Consider the following 25,869-nt stretch of genomic DNA (forward strand, 5'->3'; position numbering starts at 1 on the left):
CGCGGCTCTGCTCCGTACACCTCGTACACGCGCGGCTCCACTCCGTACACCTCGTACACACGCGGCTCCGCTCCGTACACCTCGTACACACGGCTCTGCTCCGTACACCTCGTACACACGCGGCTCCGCTCCGTACACCTCGTACACACGTGGCTCCGCTCCGTACACCTCGTACACACACGGCTCCGTACACCTCGTACACACACGGCTCTGCTCCGTACACCTCGTACACACGCGGCTCTGCTACATCCCCCCTGTAAACCCCTCCTGACCCCACACATAAACTTCAGCTCATCCAGCACCATGACAACCAGCACAGCAGAGTCCTGCATCCACTGAGGCCCCTGATCATGTGACTCCTGACTCCTCCCCTCCTGTGACCTCATCACAGCTCCTGTGCGCACAGAGCAGCCATATATGTGGTGGCGGCTCTGCAGGTGGAGGTATGTGGAGACCCCATTACTGGGCGCAGGGGGCATTAACTCCTTCAGCACTGAAACTCTTTTGGGGTCTTGTGTTGCCCCTTTATAAGAATCATAAGGTTTTGTTCTGTTTCCTGTAATAGATACATACGACCCAACTATGGAGACAGGAAGGGAGGAAACGTATTGTTCTCATAGTACAGGACCCCTTTACTGCCCCACAGTGTAATGCCCCCATTATGCCCCTTATGCAGGATGTATGATGCCCCCACACAGTGTAATGCCCCCATTATGCCCCTTATACAGGATGTATGATGCCCCCCACACAGTGTAATGCCCCCATTATGCCCCTTATGCAGGATGTATGATGCCCCCATTATGCCCCTTATGCAGTATGTATGATGCCCCACAGTGTAATGCCCCCATTATGCCCCTTATGCAGTATGTATGATGCCCCCACAGTGTAATGCTCCCATTATGCCCCTTATGCAGTATGTATGTTGCCCCCACAGTGTAATGCCCCCATTATGCCCCTTATGCAGTATGTATGATGCCCCCACAATGTAATGCCCTCATTATGCCCCTTATGCAGTATGTATGATGCCCCCACAATGTAATGCCCCCATTATGCCCCTTATGCAGTATGTATGATGCCCCCACAGTGTAATGCCCCCATTATGCCCCTTATGCAGTATGTATCTTGCCCCCCACAGTGTAATGCCCCCATTATGCCCCTTATGCAGTATGTATGATGCCCCCACAGTGTAATGCCCCCATTATGCCCCTTATGCAGTATGTATGATGCCCCCACACAGTGTAATGCCCCCTTTATGCCCCTTATGCAGTATGTATGATGCCCCCACACAGTGTAATGCCCCCTTTATGCCCCTTATGTAGTATGTATGATGCCCCCACACAGTGTAATGCCCCCTTTATGCCCCTTATGTAGTATGTATGATGCCCCCATTATGCCCCTTATGCAGTATGTATGATGCCCCCGCACAGTGTAATGCCCCCATTATCCCCTTATACAGTATGTATCATCCTCCACACAGTGTAATGCCCCTTATGCAGTATGTATGATGCCCCCACACAGTGTAATGCCCCCATTATGCCCCTTATGCAGTATTTATGAAGCCCCCACACAGTGTAATGCCCCCATTATGCTCCTTTTGCAATATGTATGATGCCCCCCACACAGAGTAATGTTCCTACACTACCACCATCCCCCCACACACAGTACAATGTTCCCAAAGTATCGCCTGAGGTCCTGCAGTTGGAATAAGTCCTGAAGTTTTAAGTTGGAATACTCCCTCCAGACAATGGTTTTCCCTTTGCCTGCTCCCCTACATGTATACCCTCGAGCATGTATACATGCATGTAGGGGAGCAGGCCTTACTTGTTATCGAGGCTTTGTACAGTAATATACTGCATGAGGATGATATCAGAGGAGTAAGACGTTTATTGAAATCGAGATCAATAGAGTGTAGCAGACATAATGACTTCATGGAGGATCTTCTAAAATTCACTCTTATTAATAACTTCTTTATTTTTGACAGAAAGTATTTCCACCAGCTCAGGGGTACTGTGATGGGGAGCCCCTGTAACCCCTCATCTGCTAACCTATTCCTGGGCTAGTGGGAGGAAACCACAATATTGTGGGATGATCATAAGTGGTGGCATCCATATATTGGGGTATGGGATAGATATATTGACAACATTTTTATCATCTGGTCAAGGACAAGTGAACAATTTATTGAATTTGTCAGGGAACTCAATATACATAGATACAGTTTAATTGTTACCAGTTGCCTTTCCTGGATGTACCAATCAAGAATGTACGGGATGGGAGCCGGCGCTGTGGAGTCGGTAAGCCAAACCTTCGACTCCTACTCCTAAATTTCCATGACACCGACTCCCTCATACATGGCTTATTTTAAGTGCTAAATTTACAGTAGGACACATTTTTCTCAGCTAAAAGTTTAGACCAGGGGTCTCAAACACGTGGCCCGTGGGCCGCATGCGGCCCCTCCAGCTGCTTCATGCGGCCCGCAGGCACATAGACCCCTTGATGATCGCGGCCCGGTCCAGGATCCGCCGACATCAGCGGTGTAGTGCAATGTATTGCCGTGCAGAGACGGGCTCTCTGCACAGCAATATCAATGGCAGCCGCCGGCCTATCGGAGGCCAGCAGCTGATATCTGCGTCCCAGCGCAGCAGTTTATGAGCTGGACCTGAGGGTGCTGTGGGATCTACTCCCACAATAACTTTCAGAAAGGGTTGGTCAATTAGGGACCGTTTAGTGCATAGTTTCTAAAAAAAACCTGCACCCAAGGGGACATGGCTGGATAGAAGAATCTGTGGTTTCTTTAGATGTGTAGAAAGTTGTACATGTAATTGGATGAGACCATGTAAATCTTTCTCGAGTTCCTCTACAGGTGAAACCTTTTTCCAGAGGGATTATTCCAACTGTAAAACCTCAGGACTTGTATATGTGGCCACATCACCTGCCTCCTAGATTATATATGCACGACCAAGAGGCAGTCTAGGAGGAGTGTAGGGTGGCATTTGGGCGAAATTACGCCATGGTCGGGACACCCCATTAGTGAGACACATGAACAGTGCACATTGAGGTGAAACAAGCGACATCTCCTTTTGCATCATTGAGGTGGTTAAACCCAATGTGAGAGGGGGTGATCTCAATTGATGTATCCTCAAAAAGGAAAGCGAGTGGATTTCCAGACTGGATTCACTAGCCCCTACGGGACTCAATGAGCAGATTTCCTATGCCTGTTTTGTATGAATACAGCCCAATCTGGATTACATTTTTGGATTTTATACTCTACCCATTTCTACTCAGTTCCCTGTGAATGAGGTTCACATATTGTTTTACTTCATCAAGATATCTGAGCTTCTATATCAGAATTATTTCTTATCAGTTATATCCCACTTATACTATTTAGTAACTAACAAGTGTGGTGTTCCTTGTGTATCTCTAATTATGCAATAGTGGTTAAATTTGACAATTTAGGAATATACTGTGGGCCATCATCCCATATCTTATGAAGTGATAAAGTAGATCTACATGCCTATTGCATGATGGGAGGATGTGCAATACTTGTTTTTAGTCTCCCATGACGCTGATCTCAGAGAGAGGATTTTTCTGTTGGTGGAATGCAATCCAATACCATATGTGCTCCGGCGTGGAACGCAGACATCTGGGCATGCGCATTTGTGGACAATGATCCTAGATGTGCTCTGTCGTGGAATGATAACTATGGGCACACGCAGTCACAGGTACGAGTGGCGCGGAGGCAATCAGTTTATCTGGCGTTTCAGCGAAAAGCACGTCACTTCCGGACATGCACACTAGGTGATGGACATTATCGAACTTCTTGCTCATGAGGAGTAGCGTAGGCGCAGTACAGTATAACCTGTGACAATTCACCTCTAGGAATGGGAATGGGTCTCCTAGTCTGGGGTTTTGGATGAAGTGGGATATTTAAACATGGACATCTGGCTATTAGGCACACTATGCTGAACATCATGAATTATCATCCCTGTATCAAGCCTCCTAATGAACCTGTTGGGGAAACGCTTTGAGGCGGATTATAGAAACATTCTCTGAGTTCCATACCCTTTCCTTTATACATATTGTAGGGGTTTTACTCACTTGGGCACAACGGGAGGAAAACAGGAGGCATGTTCATGTGAGTTTATTGCTTCATAAACCCAGAAGCCAAACAGAAAAGCAAATAGCCTTTAGATCAGGCAGACAAAGTAAATGTCTTTAGCAGGTCTCTGCTCAGTCAGGCCTGTGTGGCACACAAGCTGGGGTAGCGTCCAGTGTCCTGGCTTGGTCTGAAGACAAACATACACAGGAGGCTGTCTACCTCCAAACACACAGACCATGTGCCAAACAACAGCCTTCATTTTATAGGCTGTTAACCACACCCAGAGGTGAGGTATGTGGGTAGCAGGACCTGCCCATTCTCTCCCAGCCACCCGTAACCCGGCTCCCAGGTGCACCAAACAATCATCTTAGTGCTGTGTGCCTTAGAGAAACACTCCGGGTTACATCACAGAGACCAGCCATCTCTGTGACACATACCTCCCATCTACTACTCTACCATTAGCCACCTTACATATCTACCCCCTCTGCCTAATGCCGTGGGGTTGGCACCTTCTACTGCCAGACAGGGGATTCTCGAGAGGGCATGGGCAGTACCATGTAGCTTCCATGCTCTATGTTCTACATGGAAGTAGAAGTCCTGTAGGGCTAAAAACCAGAGGTTGACCCCTCATCCATCCGATTGGGGCATAGTCGGATACTAATCTAAATTTTCGACCTAACAGATAGTACCGTAAAGTGTCCACTGCCGACTTTATGGCCAAGCATTCCTTCTCTATAACCGAATTATTTTTCTCGCAGCAGGACAGCTTTTTACTCAGGTAGAGGACAGGGTACTCCACCCCATGTATCTCCTGGGAAAGGACTGCTCTGAAGCATCTGTCTGGAGTATAAACTCTTTCTTGAAGTCCGGGGCAACCAGCACCGGTTGCCTACACAGAGCCAGTTTCATCTCTTGAAAGCCCGTCTCCTCCTCTGCAGTCCACTTGGCCATGGCTGATTTTGTCCCTTTAAGGAGGTCAGTCAGGGGTGCGGCCTTCATGGTGAAGTTTGGGATGAATTTCCTGTAGTATCCCACGATTCCCAGGAAGGCTCTGACTTGCTTTTTTCGACAGTGGTCTATGCCAATTTTGGATTGCTTCTACTTTAGTAATTTGGGGTTTTATCTTGCCTCTACGCACTACATATCCAAGGTGCTTGGCTTCTTCTTTCTCCATGCCACATTTCTTCTGGTTTATTGAAAACCCCACCTTCCTCAGAGCATCAAACACAGTCTGGAATTTTTCCAGATGACTCTCCCTGTCTGGACTGAAGATAATAATATCGTCCAGGTATGTTGCGCCATATTTCTTATGGGATGCAAGGATGCGATCCATGGCTCTCTGGAAGGTTGCAGGGGCCCTCTGCAGTCCCAACGGCATCCGGACATACTGGAAGCATCCGTCAAGCGTAGAAAACACAGTCTTCTCTTTTGCTACCTGTGCCTTAGGGATCTGCCAATATTGGTCTGGTAGCGCACCCCTCCTTGGTGCCCCTGTGTTTCCCTTCTAATATTGTTCTTCTACCAGCTGGAGTTACATTATCGCCATCTGGATATTTTTTAAAAAAAAATCTAAATAAAAGACATTTGTTTTTACCATTGGAGTCTGTGGAGCTGGATCATCGTTTTTTCTATTACCTGTCTACTGAGTGCAAGCAGCAGCTCTGATTACGGAGACACCCAGCTGGTTCATGGAGGTGAGCTGTTTTTTTTTATTTTCCCTTTCCATCTGCCAATATCCCTTTGTCAGATCCAAGGTGGTTATGTGCCTTGCTGGCCCAAGCCTCTCGATCAGGTGATCGACGCGTGGCATGGGATATGCGTCAAATTTGGAGACCTCCGATAGTCGTTTCAGAATCTCCACTCACCATCAGGATTTGGGACCAAGACGATCGGGCTCTTCAATGACACCGAGCTTCAGCATACAAGCTACCTCTTTGTAGATCAACTCTCGTCGGGCCTCAGGTATCTGATAGGGCTTAAAGTTTACCCGCACATGAGGCTCCGTCAGAAACTCGTGTTCTAAGACACTTGTGCATCCTGGCAATTCCGAGAACAGATCCCTTTTCTTCTGCATCAACCCCCGACACTGCTGTTTCTGGGCCTTCGTTAGCTTTTCCGCAATTGCGACTCTTCCAACGTCACCTTCTGGCTTGCCCAGCAAGCAAGGAGCTTTCACAGCCTCTCTGTCTTGCCACGGCTTGATGAGGTTGACGTCATATATCTGGTACGCATTACGTCGTCCCGATTGATGAACCTTGTAGTTCACTTCACCCACTTTTTCCACCACCTCATACAGCCCTTACCACTTGGCCAAGAACTTACTTTCCACTGTAGGAATTAGCACGAGGACTCAGCCTCCCGGATTGAATTGCCTCACTCTGACTAACTGGTTGTAGACTCTGGCATGAGCTTCTTGTGCCTGCAGGAGATGTTCTTTTACAATGGGCATCACCTTCGCAATCCTCTCCTGCATCAGAGCAACGTGCTCAATGACGCTCATGTGGGGCGTGACCTCGGCTTCCCAGGTTTCCTTTGTGACATCCAGGAGACTCCGCGAATGTCTGCCATACAGGAGTTCAAATGGCGAGAACCCCGTAGAGGTCTGTGAAACCTCTCGGTTAGTGAACAACAGATACGGTAGGAGACAGTCCCAGTCTCTACCATCCCTCGCTATGGCCTTCCTCAGCATACTCTTCAGATTCTTGTTAAACCTTTTGACTAGGCCAGCTGTCTGAGGATGGTATACTGAAGTCCTCAGTTGGGAGACTTGAAGGGCTTTGCATAACTCCCTCATCACCTTACTCATAGAGGGAGTTCCCTGGTCGGTGAGTATCTCCCTTTGGTAAGCCTGTTCGTGAAAAAACGTGGACCAACTCACGGGCTATACTCTTTGCGGAGGAGTTTCTCAGTGGAATCGCTTCAGGATAGCGTGTGGCATAGTCCAGGATAATCAATATATATTGATGCCCACGAGCAGATTCAACCAGGGGACCGACCAAGTCCATAGCAATTCTTTCAAACGGCACTTCAATAATGGGCAATGGCACGAGGGGACTTCGAAAGTGAGAGGTGGGGGCGGTTAACTGGCACGTATGGCAAGACCTGCAATGCTTTAAATATTTCCTGGTGACATCCAGGCCAATAGAACCTTTGCAAGATCCGTTCCTGCATTTTTTTTCCACTCCCAGATGTCCCCCCAAGACATGTGAATGGGCCATGTCCAACACTTTCCGTCTAAACGGGCCCGACACTATTAACTGCTCCACACGCTGCTCCCTCACTTTCTTGACCCGGTACAACAACTCACCACTCATCATAAAATGGGGAAACCTTGTGTTAGCCTCGGCTCCTGTGCAACGCCATTTAGAACAATGACATTATTAAAGGCTTCCTTCAGAGTTAGGCAGACCCAAAACTCTCGCTGGTCACCCCTAACTCTGGAATGGCAGACACAGGGGGCACTACCTCCTCATCCCTCACAAGGACACAAAAGGGAAACCTGTCTGACTCTGGGTGTGGTGATACCTCATTAGGGTTAACTGTTTTCTTATCTGATCCAGCAAACCCAGAACCCTTCCCCCACAGATCCCAAAACAAACAAAAGTCCCAGCCTATAATAATAGGGTGCAACAAGTCCAGAATGATGCCGACCTTAGTAGTGCCATTACCTCCCGTCCGTTCATCTTCACGGGACATGCTTGTGGCCCCTCACTGGGTGGACAGTTCACACTGCAGGCCGGATAAGCATAATATGAACAACGGTGTCCTATACTGCAGTCCATCGGCTCAAGGGTCAGGGGACAACAGGCGGCTATATGGCCTGGGCCGTGGCACCTCCAGCAAACAACATCACCCGTATGGACCTTGGGCACCACCTCCCTCGTCCCTTTGGACCTTGGAAGTCCCACCACCTTTTGGGCCTCCTCCCCCTGTTGGGACCCCCAGTATGGAGTGGGCAGCCTTCCCAAGGAACTTTCAACCCCCTGGTATCTCTCGACCAGTCCGACCAGTTCATCCGCATTCCGGGGATCACCCTGGGCAACCCATGGCTGTATGGGCCTCGGCAGGGAGTGCACAAAATGGTCCATCACCATCCACTCTACCATCTGCGCAGGCATTGAGGACTCCACTTGAAGCCACTTCTGGACCAGGTGCAACAGGTCAAATATTTGTATCTATCACAAGAGGTCAATGGTTTACAACTTCCAATTCATACAATATCCACAAAGAAACTCAAGCTACATGAGCCCTTTTTTAAAGGAAGATATGAGTACAATTATTTGTTAAAATTAAATCATTTTTATTTCAATAATTAAAAGAATTTTTTTGTAAAAAACAGGTACCTTCAAAATTCACAAAATGAAATCTCCATTAGAGGCTTATATTATTACAGTAAGCTACCTCCTCTGATGTATCAAGAAATTCTATTCCGTTTTTATTGCACCCTTTCCCTAATAATAAGGTGCTGAAAAAGTTGAACCCCTTTATTCAAAAAAATCCAGAGACATAAAGTGCAAAAAGGTATTTTCCTCTCTGTATTGAAAGATGTATAAATATACTTGTGAGTATATAAATAAGTGAATTTTTGTTATGTTTTACATTATATCTTTCAGACAAAGTAATGACTGAAAGATAGGGAAATAAAGCCAGCAACAATTGATTTAATACCCTAAACAGGGAACTGTGCATATAGGGACAGATTCATTCAGGATTCACAGTTAACAGACGCAAGGTCCTAAGGAGAGTACTTACATATTTCAGTATCCAGCCTATGGAGATGAGATTGCGGTCTACCCTGACGCCGCCGTTTCGCCTTAGGCTTCTTCAATGGGGGGCGTTAGTTTGTGTGCACAGTGTACCGTTTATGTATTCCTCCAACCAGCTGTATGTAATTAATCTGACAGACCAGAGTGATTATGGCGCATGCGTTAGTTACGTAGGTGCCCCGTAAACAAAAAGGACTTCCGGAGTCACTGCGGCTGACACGCATGCGGTGGAACGCATGAAGTGTCTCTTGTGCAGGATTGGAAGTCCGACGGGCCCGTTCACGTGCGCATGCGCACTCTCTGTTGGGAATCTCCATATAGTAGTAGCGGAGCTTGGAAGGGGCGTGTCAATGTAACGGAGATCGTAAATACATTTAGACACATAGATACTCGCCTTCATTACATTCTTTTGCGTTTTCTATATAATAATTAGTTGAACCCCAATCATCCATTAGGGAATGCTTCTGATACTTGATAAGTATAAACTTCTTGATTTAAGAGATATCTAATGGGTATATGTTTTATATAGTAAAATTGATGTAAGAGTGCAAGGAATGTGTTGGAAATATGTGAAAATTTAATGTGAAAAGATTCATGAAAAAAATATAAAATATCATAGTAAGCATATATGGTGTGAAAATGTGTATAATGGGGCACACACTAATTTTGATATATATTGTGTGTCTCATATTTTAAAGGAGTGAATAAATAGCTTAAGATAATAACTAATACACTACAATTGTGTATAGTACGTGAAACATAATAATTTCCAAGGTGCACAATATAAAATTAGAAAGAAAACTATTCTTTTCCCAAAAATGCACCACAGTAATAAATTGTCCAAACCCACAAAAAAAACCACATACAGTATGATTACATCAATAATTGTCACTATATATTATTAATTTGATATATTAATATAAGGCCACCAGAAGTCCATAATTATCATTCTTCTTATCTCATTTTGTTTCTTTCTTTTTAGGGTCCTCAATTAACGCGGTCCACATCTGGCAGTCACTACCTCTCAGGATCTCCCTCCAATAGATGCAGCCCCCCAAACTCCACCAACCATCCTGATGTCCAACAAATACCAGCGGGTAGGAACTAGGCATAATAAAACCATAATTAAAATCACTAATAAAACGGAATTAAAAACATGCGCCACAGGATATAGAGAGAAAAAAATTGGCTATCACCAAAGGTGTATACTTTTTATACCAGGACAGGTATTCCAGTGAATTAGAAAATATTGTTTGACAGGAGGAAGATAGTACAGCTCAACGAAAGATAAGAGGCTTCAAGGGTATGGATAAACCCCACCCCCAAAAAAGGACTAGCACCCAGATTTTATAAAAAGGCACCAAATCCAAAATGTTCATTCAATCCTTGAGGGGACAATGTACCAAGTCTAAATATCCACTTACTTTCTAGTTGCGCTAGTGCTTTACTCAAATCTCCACCCCTGATGCCCATATCGATTTGATCGATCCCTTTTATTTTCAACCCCCTAGGGTCACTATTGTGATGGAGTTTAAAGTGCCTAGGTAGAGTTCTCAGGCTAGCCACTTCATCTACTGTAACCGATTTTTCTATATCCAATACATGTTCTCTTGTTCTCACCCTAAGTTCCCGGGCTGTCAAGCCTATGTAAATGTTGTTACACGGGTATTGGGCGTAATATATTACGCTTTTTGAATTACAAGAGAGAGTTTTTCTAATTTCAAATACTTTGCTGTTATAATTACTGAAACTTTTTCCTTTGATCAGATTTTTGCAAGCCTTACATTTACCACATGTAAAGAAACCAAATTTGGATTTATCAATTACTTGTGGATATGGTCTTTTCTCATAATGACTGTGTACTAGGGAGTCCTTCAAATTTTTGGATCGTCTGGCAACCATTGAGGGATTTTGAGGTAGAATTTTTTTGTAGTGTTGGATCTGTTAACAACACACCCCAATGTTTTTTGATAATTTGAGTAAGTTCTGGCCATTGATCGTTGTAATTGGATATAAATCTTATGAAACATTGATTGTCTTCATTTTTTTCTTTTTTGCCATACAGCAGCTGTTCCCTGCTGGTATGCATTGCTCTCTTAAATCCGGTTTTTATGTTTCTATTACTGTAACCCCGGTCCTTGAAACGTCTCGTGAGATCTTGAGCCTGTTGATGGAATGATTCATTACTGGTACATATCTTTTTCAATCTCAGAAATTGCCCCGTAGGGATTCCTCTAATTGTAGAGGGGAGGTGGGAAGAGGTGCCATGTAGTAATGTATTTGTGGCAGTCGTTTTCCTATACATATCAGTCATGATGTAGCCACTAGAAGTGGCAGTAATGTGCAAATCCAAAAAGTTAACCTCTTTCCCATACTGGTAAGTAAGCTTAATGTTGAGGTCATTCTTATTCAATTGATCCATGAACCTCTCCAATCGCTTTATTGGTCCCTCCCAGATGAACCAGATATCATCGATGAACCTCCTCCACCCCTGTACGAGGTGGATGTCATCGACTTCATCACTTTGAAAAATATGTTTTTCCCACGCTCTCAAAAACAGGTTTGCGTATGCAGGGGCACATGAGGCCTGGTATAAAAAGTATACACCTTTGGTGATAGACAATTTTTTTCTCTCTATATCCTGTGGCGCATGGTTTTAATTCCTTTTTATTAGTGATTTTAATTATGGTTTTATTATGCCTAGTTCCTACCCGCTGGTATTTGTTGGACATCAGGATGGTTGGTGGAGTTTGGGGGGCTGCATCTATTGGAGGGAGATCCTGAGAGGTAGTGACTGCCAGATGTGGACCGCGTTAATTGAGGACCCTAAAAAGAAAGAAACAAAATGAGATAAGAAGAATGATAATTATGGACTTCCTGTGGCCTTATATTAATAAATCAAATTAATAATATATAGTGACAATTATTGATGTAATCATACTGTATGTGTTTTTTTTTGTGGGTTTGGACAATTTATTACTGTGGTGCATTTTTGGGAAAAGAATAGTTTTCTTTCTAATTTTATATTGTGCACCTTGGAAATTATTATGTTTCACGTACTATACACAATTGTAGTGTATTAGTTATTATCTTAAGCTATTTATTCACTCCTTTAAAATGTGAGACGCACAATATATATCAAAATTAGTGTGTGCCCCATTATACACATTTTCACACCATATATGCTTACTATGATATTTTATATTTTTTTCATGAATCTTTTCACATTAAATTTTCACATATTTCCAACACATTCCTTGCACTCTTACATCAATTTTACTATATAAAACATATACCCATTAGATATCTCTTAAATCAAGAAGTTTATACTTATCAAGTATCAGAAGCATTCCCTAATGGATGATTGGGGTTCAACTAATTATTATATAGAAAACGCAAAAGAATGTAATGAAGGCGAGTATCTATATGCCTAAATGTATTTACGATCTCTGTTACATTGACACGCCCCTTCCAAGCTCCGCTACTACTATATGGAGATTCCCAACAGAGAGTGCGCATGCGCACGTGAACGGGCCTGTCGGACTTCCGGTCCTGCGCAAGAGACACTTCATGCGTTCCACCGCATGCGTGTCAGCCGCAGTGACTCCGGAAGTCCTTTTTGTTTACAGGGCACCTACGTAACTAACGCATGCGCCATAATCACTCTGGTCTATCAGATTAATTACATACAGCTGGTGGGAGGAATACATAAACGGTACACCGTGCACACAAACTAACGCCCCCCATTGAAGAAGCCCAAGGCGAAACGGCGGCGTCAGGGTAGACCGCAATCTCATCTCCATAGGCTGGATACTGAAATATGTAAGTACTCTCCTTAGGACCTTGTGTCTGTTAACTGTGAATCCTGAATGAATCTGTCCCTATATGCACAGTTCCCTGTTTAGGGTATTACATCAATTGGTGCTGGCTTTATTTCCCTATCTTTCAGTCATTACTTTGTCTCAAAGATATAATGTAAAACATAACAAAAATTCACTTATTTATATACTCACAAGTATATTTATACATCTTTCAATACAGAGAGGAAAATACCTTTTTGCACTTTATGTCTCTGGATTTTTTTGAATAAAGGGGTTCAACTTTTTCAGCACCTTATTATTAGGGAAAGGGTGCAATAAAGACGGAATATAATTTCTTGATACGTCAGAGGAGGTAGCTTACTGTAATAATATAAGCCTCTAATGGACATTTGATTTTGTGAATTTTGAAGGTACCTGTTTTTTACAAAAAAAATCTTTTAATTATTGAAATAAAAATGATTTAATTTTAACAAATAATTGTACTCATATCTTCCTTAAAACCGGGCTCATGTTGCTTGAGTTTGTTTTTGGATAAGGTCAAATATTTGGTAGCGAGGTGGTTTGTTCCGGTGATACGAACCCGCTGTTCCCTGATAGTCATTGTCACCCCCAAGCGCGCGAGAATCTCAGTTTTTAGCTTGCCATACTCTTTGGCACCCTGCAAAGCTAAATCATAGTACACCTTTTGGGCGTACTATGCAAAGCTAAATAGGACGTACTATGCAAAGCTAAATAGGGCGCTCTGCAAAGCAAAATCTTAGTACGCCTACTAGGCGTACTTCTGGGGCTCTCCCGTCAAGTATTGCGCCAGTACCTCTGTCCACTGCTCTTGCGAAAATTCCTCCCTCTCGGCGACCCTTTCAAACACCGTCAGGAAGGCCCCAGGGTCATTTTCTGCAAAGCCCGTCATACCGCCTTCCGGACATGGGAGTCATCAGTCGGACCTGGGGTTGGAGCGCTCATCCTTCCCTGGATGGCGGTTGCCAGAAGCTGCATCTGCTGCCATTGTTCCTGCTAGTGCTGCTGGATCTGCTGTAACAACAGCCTGTTCGTCTCCTGTTGATGCTGCTGCGACTGGACCAGGTGTTTCAGCAGGTCCTCCATTTCGTCTGGCGATGCTTGCTGGCTTGCGACAGACTTCACCTAGGGCATGCAGTCCATCCTGTAGCAGTCATACGTCTCTGCTGGGAACACTGCTCGCACGTCTAACACCAATTGTAGGGGTTTTACTCACTTGGGTGCGACGGAAGGAAAACAGGAGGCATGTTCCTTTAAAAGTTCATGTGGGTTTATTGCTTCATAAACCCAGAAGCCAAACAGAAAAGCAAATGGCCTTTAGATCAGGCAAACAAAGTAAATGTCCCTAGCAGGTCTCTGCTCAGCCAGGCCTGTGTGGCACACAAGCTGGGGTAGCGTCCAGTTTCCTGGCTTGGTCTGAAGACAAACATACACAGGAGGCCGTCTCCCTCCAAACACACAGACCATGTGCCAAACAACAGCCTTCATTTTATAGGCTGTTAACCACACCCAGAGGAGAGGTATGTGGGTAGCTGGACCCGCCCATTCTCTCCTAGCTACCCGTAACCCGGCTCCCAGGTGCACCGAACAATCCTCTTAGTGCTTATGTGCCCTAGAGAAACCCTCCGGGTTACATCACAGAGACCAGCCATCTCTGTGACACATACCTCCCATCGACTACGCAACCATTAGCCACCTTACAATACCTTGATACACATCTGGTTTTATGATTACCCCATGGCTGATTAAAGGGAATCTATCACCCGCTGGGACTTATCTGACCTCTACTATGGGCATACAAGTGATAGAAATGTGAATCTATACATACCTGTATGCCTCATATTAGAGGTCTGTTTGCTGTGAAATGGCTTTTTATTCAGTGAAGATTCTGATGCTTGCTGGCCGTGGGGTAGTCGGTGGAGTGGATTCCCTTTAATAAATACTCACTTAGCCCATTCTTCGTGCAGATACTAATAAATCCAGGACCTATGAGATTTTTACCATATGATAGTTGGATAGTTAGGGGTGTATCATCCATAGCAGCAACCCACAGGGCCACTATGGTGCCCGTGTAAAAACACAGAATTTGAGCTTGGTTTAAGTTGGAATCCATGCAGCACATAAATGCATGTTTACTATGGCCATAAATCAGAAAAAAACTATAAGAAGAAAAATGATTATAAACCCTGCTGTAAATAAATAAATAAAAACCAAAAGTGCTTTTAACCCCTTTACCCCCGAGGGTGGTTTGCACATTGATGACCCGGACAATTTTTACAATTCTGACCACTGTCACTTTATGAGGTAATTACTCTGGAACGCTTCAACGGATCCCCCTGATTCTGAGATTGTTTTTTCGTGACATATTGTACTTTATGATTGTGGTAAAATTTCTTTGATCTCACTTGCGTTTATTTGTGAAAAAATCGGAAATTTGGCGAAAATTTTGAAAATTTTGCAATGTAATTTTTATGCCCTTAAATCAAAGAGATGTCATGCAAAATAGTTAATAAATAACATTTCCCACATGTCTACTTTACATCAGCTCAATTTTGGAACAAAAATTTTTTTTTAGTAGGGAGCTATAAGGGTTAAAAGTTGACCAGAGATTTCTAATTTTAACAACAAAATTTACAAAACCATTATTTTAGAGACCACATCACATTTGACGTGACTTTGAGGGGCCTTTATGACAGAAAATACCCAAAAGTGACACCATTCTAAAAGCTGCACTCCTCAAGGTGCTCAAAACCACATTCAAGAAGTTTATTAACCCTTCAGGTGCTTCACAGGAATTTTTGGAATGTGGAAGAAAAAAATTAACATTTAACTTTTTTCACAAAAATGTTACTTTAGACCCAAATTTTTTTTATTTTCGCAGGAGTAACTGGAAAAAATGGACCCCAAGATTTTTTGTGCAATTTCCACTGAGCACGCAGATACCCCATATCTGAGGAAAAAACACTGTTTGGGCGCACAGCAGGGTTTAGAAGGGAAGGAGCGCCATTTGACTCTTTGTAAAATTTGCTTGAATAATTAGCGGACGCCATGTTGCATTTGGGGATCCCCTGATGTGCCTAAACAGTGGAAACCCCCCACAAGTGACACCATTTTGGAAACTAGACCCCTTAGGGAACTTATCTAGATGCGTGGTGTGCACCTTGAACCCCCAGGTGCTTCACAGAAGTTTATAACATTGAGCCGTAAAAATAAAATTTTCACATTTTTCCAACAAAAATGTTTTTCAGCCCCCAATTTTGCATTTTCATAAGGGTAACAGGAGAAATTGCACCATGCATTTTGTTGTGCAATTTCTCCTGACTAAGCCGATACCCCATATGTGGGGGAAAACCACTGTTTGGACGCACGGCAGAGTTCGGAAGGGTAGGAGCACCATTTGACTTTTTGAATGTAAAATTTGCTTGAATAATAAGCGCATGTGCCTCTGATGTGGGGGGTTTCCACTGTTTAGGCACAAGTGACACCATTTTGGAAACTAGACCCCTTAGGGTACTTATCTAGATGTGTGGTGAGCACCCTGAACCCCCAGGTGCTTCACAGAAGTTTATAACATTGAACCGTAAAAATAAAATTTTCAAATTTTTTCAACAAAAATGTTTTTCAGCCCCTTTTATTGGTTTATTTTTTTTTTTCATAAGATTATTTATTTATGGGTACAATATATATATTTTTTTATTTTTTTTTTTAAATATTTTTACAATTTTTTTTTTCACTTTCTGACATTTTTATTACTTGTTCACATTGTCCCACTATGGCACTTTCACTTTTTGCAGCCTGATCGCCTGCATGGCATAGAGAGCAGCAGCTCCCTATGCCATGCAGCCTATCAGCGCTGCACAGGGAGAAAGTTACTTTGGTCGTGCACTGCACATGACCAAAACAACTTCCTGCCTCCTGGTGACCCGGATGTTGTCATGATGACGTCGGGTCACCATGGCAACATCTGGGACCGGATTTGGACGCCGGCAGAGAAAGTAAGTATCGCGCTTACCTCCTCTTGCCACCGGAATGCTGCAATCGATTTCGATCGCAGCATTTCGGGGGTTAATGTGTCGGGAGCGGTGCGGGACCGCTCCTTGCACATAACACCGGGTGTCAGCTGTGACAATCAGCTGACACCCGGCGGCGATCTCGCCCGCACCGCTTGTGCGCGGGCGAAATCGCCAGGGCGTATTAATGCGTATCAGGCCCATAAGGCCCAGGGCACAGATACGTACTAATATGCCCTGGGTCAGAAAGGGGTTAAATAAAATAGGGTTCTTAGCAACACTGTTTTTGATAAAAAATAGCATGAAAGCTATCCCACCATGGCAAGATGAACCCATTCGGAATAGTACTACTCTGTATAATATTAACTCCTTTAAAGCCCATGACGTACTAATACGCGTCTGTGCCCTGGGACTTAAGAGCCTGACCCGTATTAGTACGTCATCGCGATCGCGCGCGCACACAGGCTGTGCGGGCGCAATCGCCGCCGGGTGTCAGCTGATTGTCACAGCGGACACCCGGTACTATGTGCAAGGAGCAGTCCCACACCGCTCCCGGCACATTAACCCCCGCAATGCTGCGATCGAAGTCGATCGCAGCATTGCAGTGGCTAAGGGGAGGTGATAGCAATACTCACCTCATCTTCCGGCCTCCAGCGCTGTCTGCCGCGGCTTCCCGGGTGTTGCCATGACGACCCGATGTTGCCATGACAACATCCGGGTCACCAGACAGCAGGAAGATTTTTTGGTCATGCGCAGTGCATGACCAAACAATCTTCTCACTGTGCAGCACTGACTGCCTGCATGGCACAGGGATGGTGCTCCATCCCTATGCTATGCAGGCGATCAGAATAAAAAAGTGAAAGACCCAGAGTGGGACAAAGTAAAAAAACTCTCAGAAAGTGAAAAAAAAATGTAAAAATATAAAAAAAAAATAAAAAAAATAATCCACCAAAAATAAAAATATAATGTACCAATCAATAAATATTATTATGAAAAAAACCACCAAACAATAAAAGTACACATATTTGGTATCGCCGCGTCCGTAACGACCTGACCTATAAAACTGTCCCACTAGTTAACCCCTTCAGTGAACACGGTAAAAAAAAAAACGAAGCAAAAAGCAATGCTTTATCATCATACCGGCAAACAAAAAATGGAATAACGCGCGATCAAAAAGACGAATATAAATAAAAATGGTACAGCTGAAAACGTCATCTTGTCCCGCCAAAAACAAGCCGCCATACAGCTCCATCATCCGAAAAATCAAGAAGTTATAGCTCTCAGAATAAAGCGATGCAAAAAAATATTTTTTTCTATACAATAGCTTTTATTGTGCGCCAAAACATAGAAAAACTATATAAATGTGGTACCGCTGTAAACGTACTGACCCAAAGAATAAAGCTACCTTATCAATTTTACCACACGCGGAGTAGAATAAAAAAAATAAAAAAAAAAAAACAATTCCTAAATTGTTGGTTTTTGTTTATTCTGCCTCCCAAAAGCTGGAATAGAAAGCGATCAAAAAATGTCACGTGCCTGAAAATGGCACCAATAAAAACGTCAACTCATCCCGCAAAAAAGAAGCCGTCACATGACTCTGTCGGCCAAAATATGGAAAAATTATAGCTCTCAAAATATGGCGATGCAAAAACTAGATTTTACAAAATATGTGTCTTTTAGTGTGTGACAGCTGTCAATCATAAAAACCCGATATCATTCTGGTTTCTCTGTAGTCACACCGACCCGAAGAATAAGGTCGTCTAATCACTTATACCGCACTAGGAATGACGTAAAAAATAAACGCTAGGGCTGAGGTTGGGGTTAGGGTTGTGCTAATGTTAGGGTTGGGGTTAGGGTTGTTGTTTTTTTCAAAAGTAAAAAAAAACAAAACGATGACGATCTGGCAACTAGTGTTGAACGCAAGTGCTCGCTACTTGAGTTTGCATCGGGTACTCGGGTATGCATTGAGTATCGCGGGTGCTCGAGTCTCCGCCCCTTATGCTTCGCGGCCAAAAAAAACCTTGCGGGGATTGCCTGCCATTCACGAGCGATCCCCGCATGTTTTTTTTGGGGTGTCTAATAACCGTGAAACATGCGGGCGGGGACTCGAGCATTTCGCTTGAGCACCCGTGATACATGGTGCATACCTGAATACCCGATGCAAACTGAAGTAGCGAGCACTTGCGCTCAAGACTAATGACAACTTATTCAATATGATGACCTAATGTCATCAAATTCTGTGTCGTACCTCTGTGTTCACAATGTTCACTATACCCCTTGATAAAATCCTTGAGGGGTGTAGTTTCCAAAATGGGGTCGCTTGTGGGGGGATTCAACTATTTAGGCACATCAGGGGCTCTCCAAACGCGACATGGCGTCCGCTCTCGATTCCAGCCGATTTTGCGTTCAAAAAGTCACTCAGTGCTCCTTCCCTTCTGAACTCTGTCGTGCGCCCAAACACTGTATTTTCCCCACATATGGGGTATTTGCGTACTCAGGAGAAATTACGCAAAAGGTTTTGGGGTCCATTTTCTCCTCTAACCCTTGTGAAAATAAAAAATTTGGGGCTAAAACATCATTTTTGTGGAAAAAGTTAGATTTTTTACTTTCACGGCTCCATGTTATAAACTTCTGTAAGGGACGTGGGGGTTCAAGGTGCTCACCACACATCTAGATAAGTTCCCTGAGGGGTCTAGTTTCCAAAATGGTGTCACTTGTGGGGGGTTTCTACTGTTTAGGCACATCAGGGGCTCCACAAATGCAACATGGCGTCCGCTAATTATTCAAGCAAATTTTATATTCAAAAAATCAAATGGCGCTCCTTCCCTTCCGAACCCTGCCATGCGCCAAAACAGTGGTTTTCCCGCACATATGGGGTATCTACTTACTCAGGAGAAATTACATAACAAATTTTGGGGTCCATTTTTTCCTGTTAACCCTGCGGAAAAAAAAAAATTGGGTCTAAAGTAACATTTTTGTGAAAAAAGTTAAATGTTAATTTTTTTCTTCCACATTCCAAAAATTCCTGTGAAGCACCTGAAGGGTTAATAAAGTTCTTGAATGTGCTTTTGAGCACCTTGAGGGGTGCAGTTTTTTTGAATGGTGTCACTTTTGGGTATTTTCTGTCATAAAGACCCCTCAAAGTCACGTCAAATGTGATGTGGTCTCTAAAAAAATGGTTTTGTGAATTTTGTTGGAAAAATGAGAAATCGCTGGTCAACTTTTAACCCTTATAGCTCCCCAATAAAAAAAAATGTTGGTTCCAAAATTGTGCTGATGTAAAGTAGACATGTGGGAAATGTTATTTATTAACTATTTTGTGTGACATATCTCTCTGATTTAAGGGCATGGAAATTCAAATTTTGAAAATTGCAAAATTTTCAAAATTTTTGCCAAATTTCCATTTTTTTCACAAATAAACGCAAGTGATATCGAAGAAATTTTACCACAATCATGAAGTACAATATGTCACGAAAAAACAGTCTCAGAATCAGGGGGATCCGTTGAAGCATTCCAGAGTAATTACCTCATAAAGTGACAGTGGTCAGAATTGTGAAAATTGGCCTGGTTATTTACGTGCAAACCACCTTGGGTTGTAAAGGGGTTAAAAACCTTACCGTGTATCAAAGCCTCAAACTTCTGTGTGTGAATCAGACATGAGATCTAATGTGATAGAAGATTACAGTCCGGGGAAGACTGGAAACATTCATATAGACGGCCGTTGGAGATGTAGTCGGTGAGAAATCTGGCTAAATATGTTTCTAGAGCCGTAGTAGAAGATGAAGATGTCGTCCTCCTCATGAAGTAGTTATTTCTCATGTTACGTGTAATTAATATCTCCTGCAGTATTGCTAATGCCGATTGCATTGTCGGTAAATGAGACGCGAATTAGCTTTATGGAAGATGAGTCTTTGAAAAACGTATTCAGCTGCAGACTCCAAGGAAGAAACTGCTTGTTGTCTGTGGCCTAAAATATATAGGTTTTATTACTAGATGTAAAGCAGAAAACTAAATACTGTAAAATAATAAATCTCCTCCTATGTTTCCCTTATTATTCCCAGTAATTGTATTATTACACAGGATTTTTATGATGTTACATAGGCTCATCATCTTCTCATTCAGGTCTCTACAATATCAGATCCTCTCAGTGAAGATCTTCTATTTAAGAGAATTTTCCTTATGGACCCATCAAAGATGGATATGGATAGAGACAAGATGGCGGAGAGGATATTACACCTCACCCTAGAGATCCTCTTCCGTCTTACTGGAGAGGTGAGAGATTCTGATGACGTCACATTACATCATTCTTATCTATGGGAATAACAGATGGACAGAACTGGAGAGGTGAGGACTCTGGAAATGTCTGTAGTGAGATTTATTTATATGTATTTCCATAACCAGGATTACATATTAGTGAAGAAGACCTCTAGTGAGCGCTGTCAGGTCCATGTGTCTGAGGGATGGGAAAGACCCCTGAGCCCAATCACAGGGCCCCCATCTCACCTCTTCATACATGAGGACATCAATGACCAGAAGATCGTAGAACTCACCTACAAAATGATTGAGCTGCTGACTGGAGAGGTGACGCTGCTGGGAATGCTGGGACATTATACAGTATGAAAGGATCAGGGGGATGACTGTATCATTGTATGTGTCAGGTTCCTATAAGATGTCAGGATGTCACTGTCTATTTCTCCATGGAGGAGTGGGAGTATTTAGAAGGACACAAAGATTTGTACAAAGACGTCATGATGGAGGTTCCCCATCCCCTCATATCACCAGGTAATAGACAGGACTAACCACACACGGCCTATAATTATCTGTATGTAAAGAATGAATTGAGTCCCTGTATGTGTTTCCCCCAGATCTATCCAGTAAGAGAACAACACCAGAGAGATGTCCCCTTCCTCTTCTTCCACTGGACTGTAAACAAGAAGATCCCAATGTTCCTCAGGATCATCAGGTAGATGGAGAGAAGGTGTCATGAGATCTCCCCTATAATGTATAAATGACTGTGAAGGTCTTGTCTGAGAACTGTGGAGATGGATTAGAGCTGATCATAGATGTGACTTGTGGGGGTTTCCACTGTTTAGGCACATCAGGGGCTTCCCAAATGCAACATGGCGTCCGCTAATTATTCAAGCAAATTTTACATTCAAAAAGTCAAATGGCGCTCCTTCCCTTCCGAACCCTGCCGTGCGCCAAAACAGTGGTTTTCCCCCACATATGGGGTATCTGCTTACTCAGGAGAAATTGCACAACAAACTGCATGATGCAATTTCTCCTGTTACCCTTATGAAAATGCAAAAGTGGGGGCTGGAAAACATTTTTGTGGGAAAAATGTGAAAATTTTATTTTTACGGCTCAATGTTATAAACTTCTGTGAAGCACCTGGGGGTTCAAGGTGCTCACCACACATCTAGATAAGTTCCCTGAGGGGTCTAGTTTCCAAAATGGTGTCACTTGTGGGGGGTTTCTACTGTTTAGGCACATCAGGGGCTCCACAAATGCAACATGGCGTCCGCTAATTATTCAAGCAAATTTTATATTCAAAAAGTCAAATGGCGCTCCTTCCCTTCCGAACCTTGCCATGCGCCCAAACAGTGGTTTTCCCGCACATATGGGGTATCTACTTACTCAGGAGAAATTGCAGAACAAATTTTGGGGTCCATTTTTTTCCTGTTAACCCTGCGAGAAAAAAAAATTGGGTCTAAAGTAACATTTTTGTGAAAAAAGTTAAATGTTAATTTTTTTCTACCACATTCCAAAAATTCCTGTGAAGCACCTGAAGGGTTAATCATCTTCTCATTCAGGTCTCTACAATATCAGATCCTATCAGTGAAGATCTTCTGTTTAAGAGAATTTTCCTTATGGACCCATCAAAGATGGATATGGATAGAGACGAGATGGCGGAGAGGATATTCCACCTCACCCTAGAGATCCTCTTCCGGCTTACTGGAGAGGTGAGAGATTCTGATGACGTCCCATTACATCATTCTTATCTATGGGAATAACAGATGGACAGAACTGGAGAGGTGAGGACTCTGGAAATGTCTGTAGTGAGATTTATTTATATGTATTTCCATAACCAGGATTACATATTAGTGAAGAAGACCTCTAGTGAGCGCTGTCAGGTCCATGTGTCTGAGGGATGGGAAAGACCCCTGAGCCCAATCACAGGGCCTCCATCTCACCTCTTCATACATGAGGACCTCAATGACCAGAAGATCGTAGAGCTCACCTACAAAATGATTGAGCTGCTGACTGGAGAGGTGACGCTGCTGGGAATGCTGGGACATTATACAGTATGAAAGGATCAGGGGGATGACTGTATCATTGTATGTGTCAGGTTCCTATAAGATGTCAGGATGTCACTGTCTATTTCTCCATGGAGGAGTGGGAGTATTTAGAAGGACACAAAGATTTGTACAAAGACGTCATGATGGAGGTTCCCCAGTCCCTCACATCACCAGGTAATAGGACTAAATACACATGGCCTATAATTATCTGTATGTAAAGAATGAATTGAGTCCCTGTATGTGTTTCCCCCAGATCTATCCAGTAAGAGAACAACACCAGAGAGATGTCCCCATCCTCTTCTTCCACAGGACTGTAAACAAGAAGATCCCAATGTTCCTCAGGATCATCAGGTAGATGGAGAGAAGGTGTCATGAGATCTCCCCTATAATGTATAAATGACTGTGAAGGTCTTGTGTGAGAACTGTGGAGATGGATTAGAGCTGATCATAGATGTGACTTCTCATCTGTCTGTGACTTTTATAATATTTGTTTCAGGGTGAAGATCTGTCCCATATTAATACTACAGAGACATATGTGAGAGGTGATGAGCGGTGTAAAGAAGAGATTCCTACATATGACTACGGAGGTGAGTAGTAATAGCCACTAAGTGCTGAGAAGTGACAGATTCTTCTCTGTCACCGGCTGTGGCTGCTTTATCGGTGATGTAGTCCGGCTGTATCAGTCGTGTTATCACCATTTTACCGCTAGACCACAACATTCTCCTCCATCCGAAAATGTTCAAATTACTTTGTGAATTGTGAAAGCCCTTTTCTAGAGAACTTACAACCTGAAGGATCCACCTACTCCCTGGGATTAGATGACCCTGACCGTTACCTTCCAAGATCGGTAAAATGCAAAGCCAAATGACAGCGTACGTAGAATGTGCTGCCAAGTGAGAAAATCACTTGAAGAAAAATTATAATGGGCCTCTGAGAGAAAGCGAAGGGTAATGATGCTGTTGGCTTCCTAGATCCGTGATATCTTATTGGATGAATCTACCTTCTCTGCCTTCTGTGTTGCTGAATATGCTCATATGGTCCCTACAAGACCAGGTCCAGTCCTTCTGGCCAAACGTCACTTTTATGATCAACAACATTAAATGTGCAGTGAGGGACACGTGTGAATTTCTGTACAATAACAACAGAGTTTCCCTTTATCCTGAATTTTAAATATTTTTTAAAACCAACTAACTTCAAACAGGATCGCGATAAACTACATAAAAAACATTACACCTGTGCCATGATATATCTCTAAGCTGTGCGTGGCTGATGGCTGTAATATACATTTATTCACGCCTGCAGGAGATGTGTTGGCTCCAGCCCTGGTTTCATGGATTCACTCCACGTCATAAATTCCATTATGTTTTCAATCCTAAGGAATTCAGATTACTGCATAATCTCTCCTGAAATGGGGGCGCTAATACTTTCTCTACTCTTCTGGTCAGGACTCATAGTAGCTCAAATGGTCCACCATAAATGAGTGCAACTCCCATTTAGTCTTGATGCTCTCCTCTCATACATAAGTTCTTATTGCTGATGTAGCATATTTTTTTTATTCTGTCTATTTGTTTTGTGTGATTATCCTGCCTCACTTATGTGAGTCTGCAACTCCCTGGTAGTCTTTAAAAGAAGGTCTCCATTGTCTCTTCCAAATGCCCGAGGTCTAACTTTACAGGCTGTTCTGTGGTGTTAGATGGGAAGAAGAATAATCAGGTAGCCAGGTCAGAACCAGAAGAGCAGAGAAAATACAAAATCAGAAGACACAAGAGTAGTCAGTAAACAGGCCGGGGACACAACAGAAACAAATACACAAGCCGGGAGCTGAGCACAGAGGACTGAACCAGAGGAGAACAAGGCTGTATCTGGCAGCTTCCGGCAATATGCTTCCAGCTTTAGTAGGGTGTTGTGCTTTCCAAATGGCTGAATCAGAGAGCAGACTACTTCAGATGGACAGCACACAACCCATACTGCCAGACTGGATCGTACTATAGGTCCCAGGCACCCTGACCAGAGTCTGTACCGCCCACAGCTTCTGGTTCCGACATCTCCTCCATTACCATCGCCGCCTGCTCAATGAATAAGGCGGCTCCTGGTGAGAGAAGCAGACGTTGCAGGAGCAGATCCCAAAGGAGATGGGACACACCATTTGCAGAAGCCTTAATATGACAAAATGTCAGAAAACCAGAGCAGTAGAAATCCCCATAAGGGGACTCCATTTTGGAAATTGTAACCCTCAGTGAATTAATCTATAGGAGCAGTGACTACTTTGACTCCACATTCTCTTACTGTAAATTAGCACACAGTGGATGTTGGAGAGTGAAAATTGCTCATTTGCCATTTTATTGCCCAACACATAGTGCCCAGATTGTGCTCCAGGAGACACACACCGTAAATTAAGTGGGATCTCCTCACTATACAACCCCTGGCAAAAATTATGGAATCGCCGTGCTCGGAGGATGTTCATTCAGTTGTTTAATGTTTTTTGAAAAAAAGCAGATCACAGACATGGCACAAAACTAAAGTCATTTCAAATGGCAACTTTAGAGCTTTAAGATACACTAAAAGAAATCAAGATTAAAAAAGTGGTACTCAGTAAGGGTAATTTTTTTCAGACCAAGCAGAGGGAAAAAATTCTGGAATCACTCAATTCTGAGGAAAAAATTCTGGAATCATGAAAAACAAACACACAAAAAAAGCACTCCAATACATCGCTAGTATTTTGTTGCACCACCTCTGGCTTTAATAACAGCTTGCAGTCTCTTAGGCATGGACTTAATGAGTGACAAACAGTACTCTTCATCAATCTGGCTCCAACTTTCTCTGATTGCTGTTGCCAGATCAGCTTTGCAGGTTGGAGCC

General features: G+C 43.4%; 1 protein-coding gene across 2 annotated transcripts in view; it reads left to right on the plus strand.

The window, feature by feature from the left end:
• The first annotated feature begins 359 nt into the window (after window positions 1–359).
• The window catches only part of LOC141182620 (uncharacterized), a 29,437-nt gene continuing 3,927 nt past the window's right edge, over window positions 360–25,869 (plus strand). For both annotated transcript variants that reach the window (XM_073660785.1, XM_073660786.1), the window contains exons 1-11: window positions 360–443; window positions 9,845–9,959; window positions 20,834–20,983; window positions 21,113–21,292; window positions 21,370–21,493; window positions 21,577–21,674; window positions 22,525–22,674; window positions 22,804–22,983; window positions 23,061–23,184; window positions 23,264–23,361; window positions 23,507–23,597. In XM_073660785.1, coding sequence (XP_073516886.1) covers window positions 9,939–9,959; window positions 20,834–20,983; window positions 21,113–21,292; window positions 21,370–21,493; window positions 21,577–21,674; window positions 22,525–22,674; window positions 22,804–22,983; window positions 23,061–23,184; window positions 23,264–23,361; window positions 23,507–23,597 — 1,216 coding nt within the window. In that variant the 5' untranslated portion in view covers window positions 360–443; window positions 9,845–9,938. The remainder of the gene's footprint in view (window positions 444–9,844; window positions 9,960–20,833; window positions 20,984–21,112; window positions 21,293–21,369; window positions 21,494–21,576; window positions 21,675–22,524; window positions 22,675–22,803; window positions 22,984–23,060; window positions 23,185–23,263; window positions 23,362–23,506; window positions 23,598–25,869) is intronic.

This window comes from Phyllobates terribilis, unplaced genomic scaffold, assembly GCF_046119375.1.
Source record: "Phyllobates terribilis strain yellow unplaced genomic scaffold, ASM4611937v1 Scaffold_35__1_contigs__length_13245226, whole genome shotgun sequence".
Taxonomy (NCBI): domain Eukaryota; kingdom Metazoa; phylum Chordata; class Amphibia; order Anura; family Dendrobatidae; genus Phyllobates; species Phyllobates terribilis.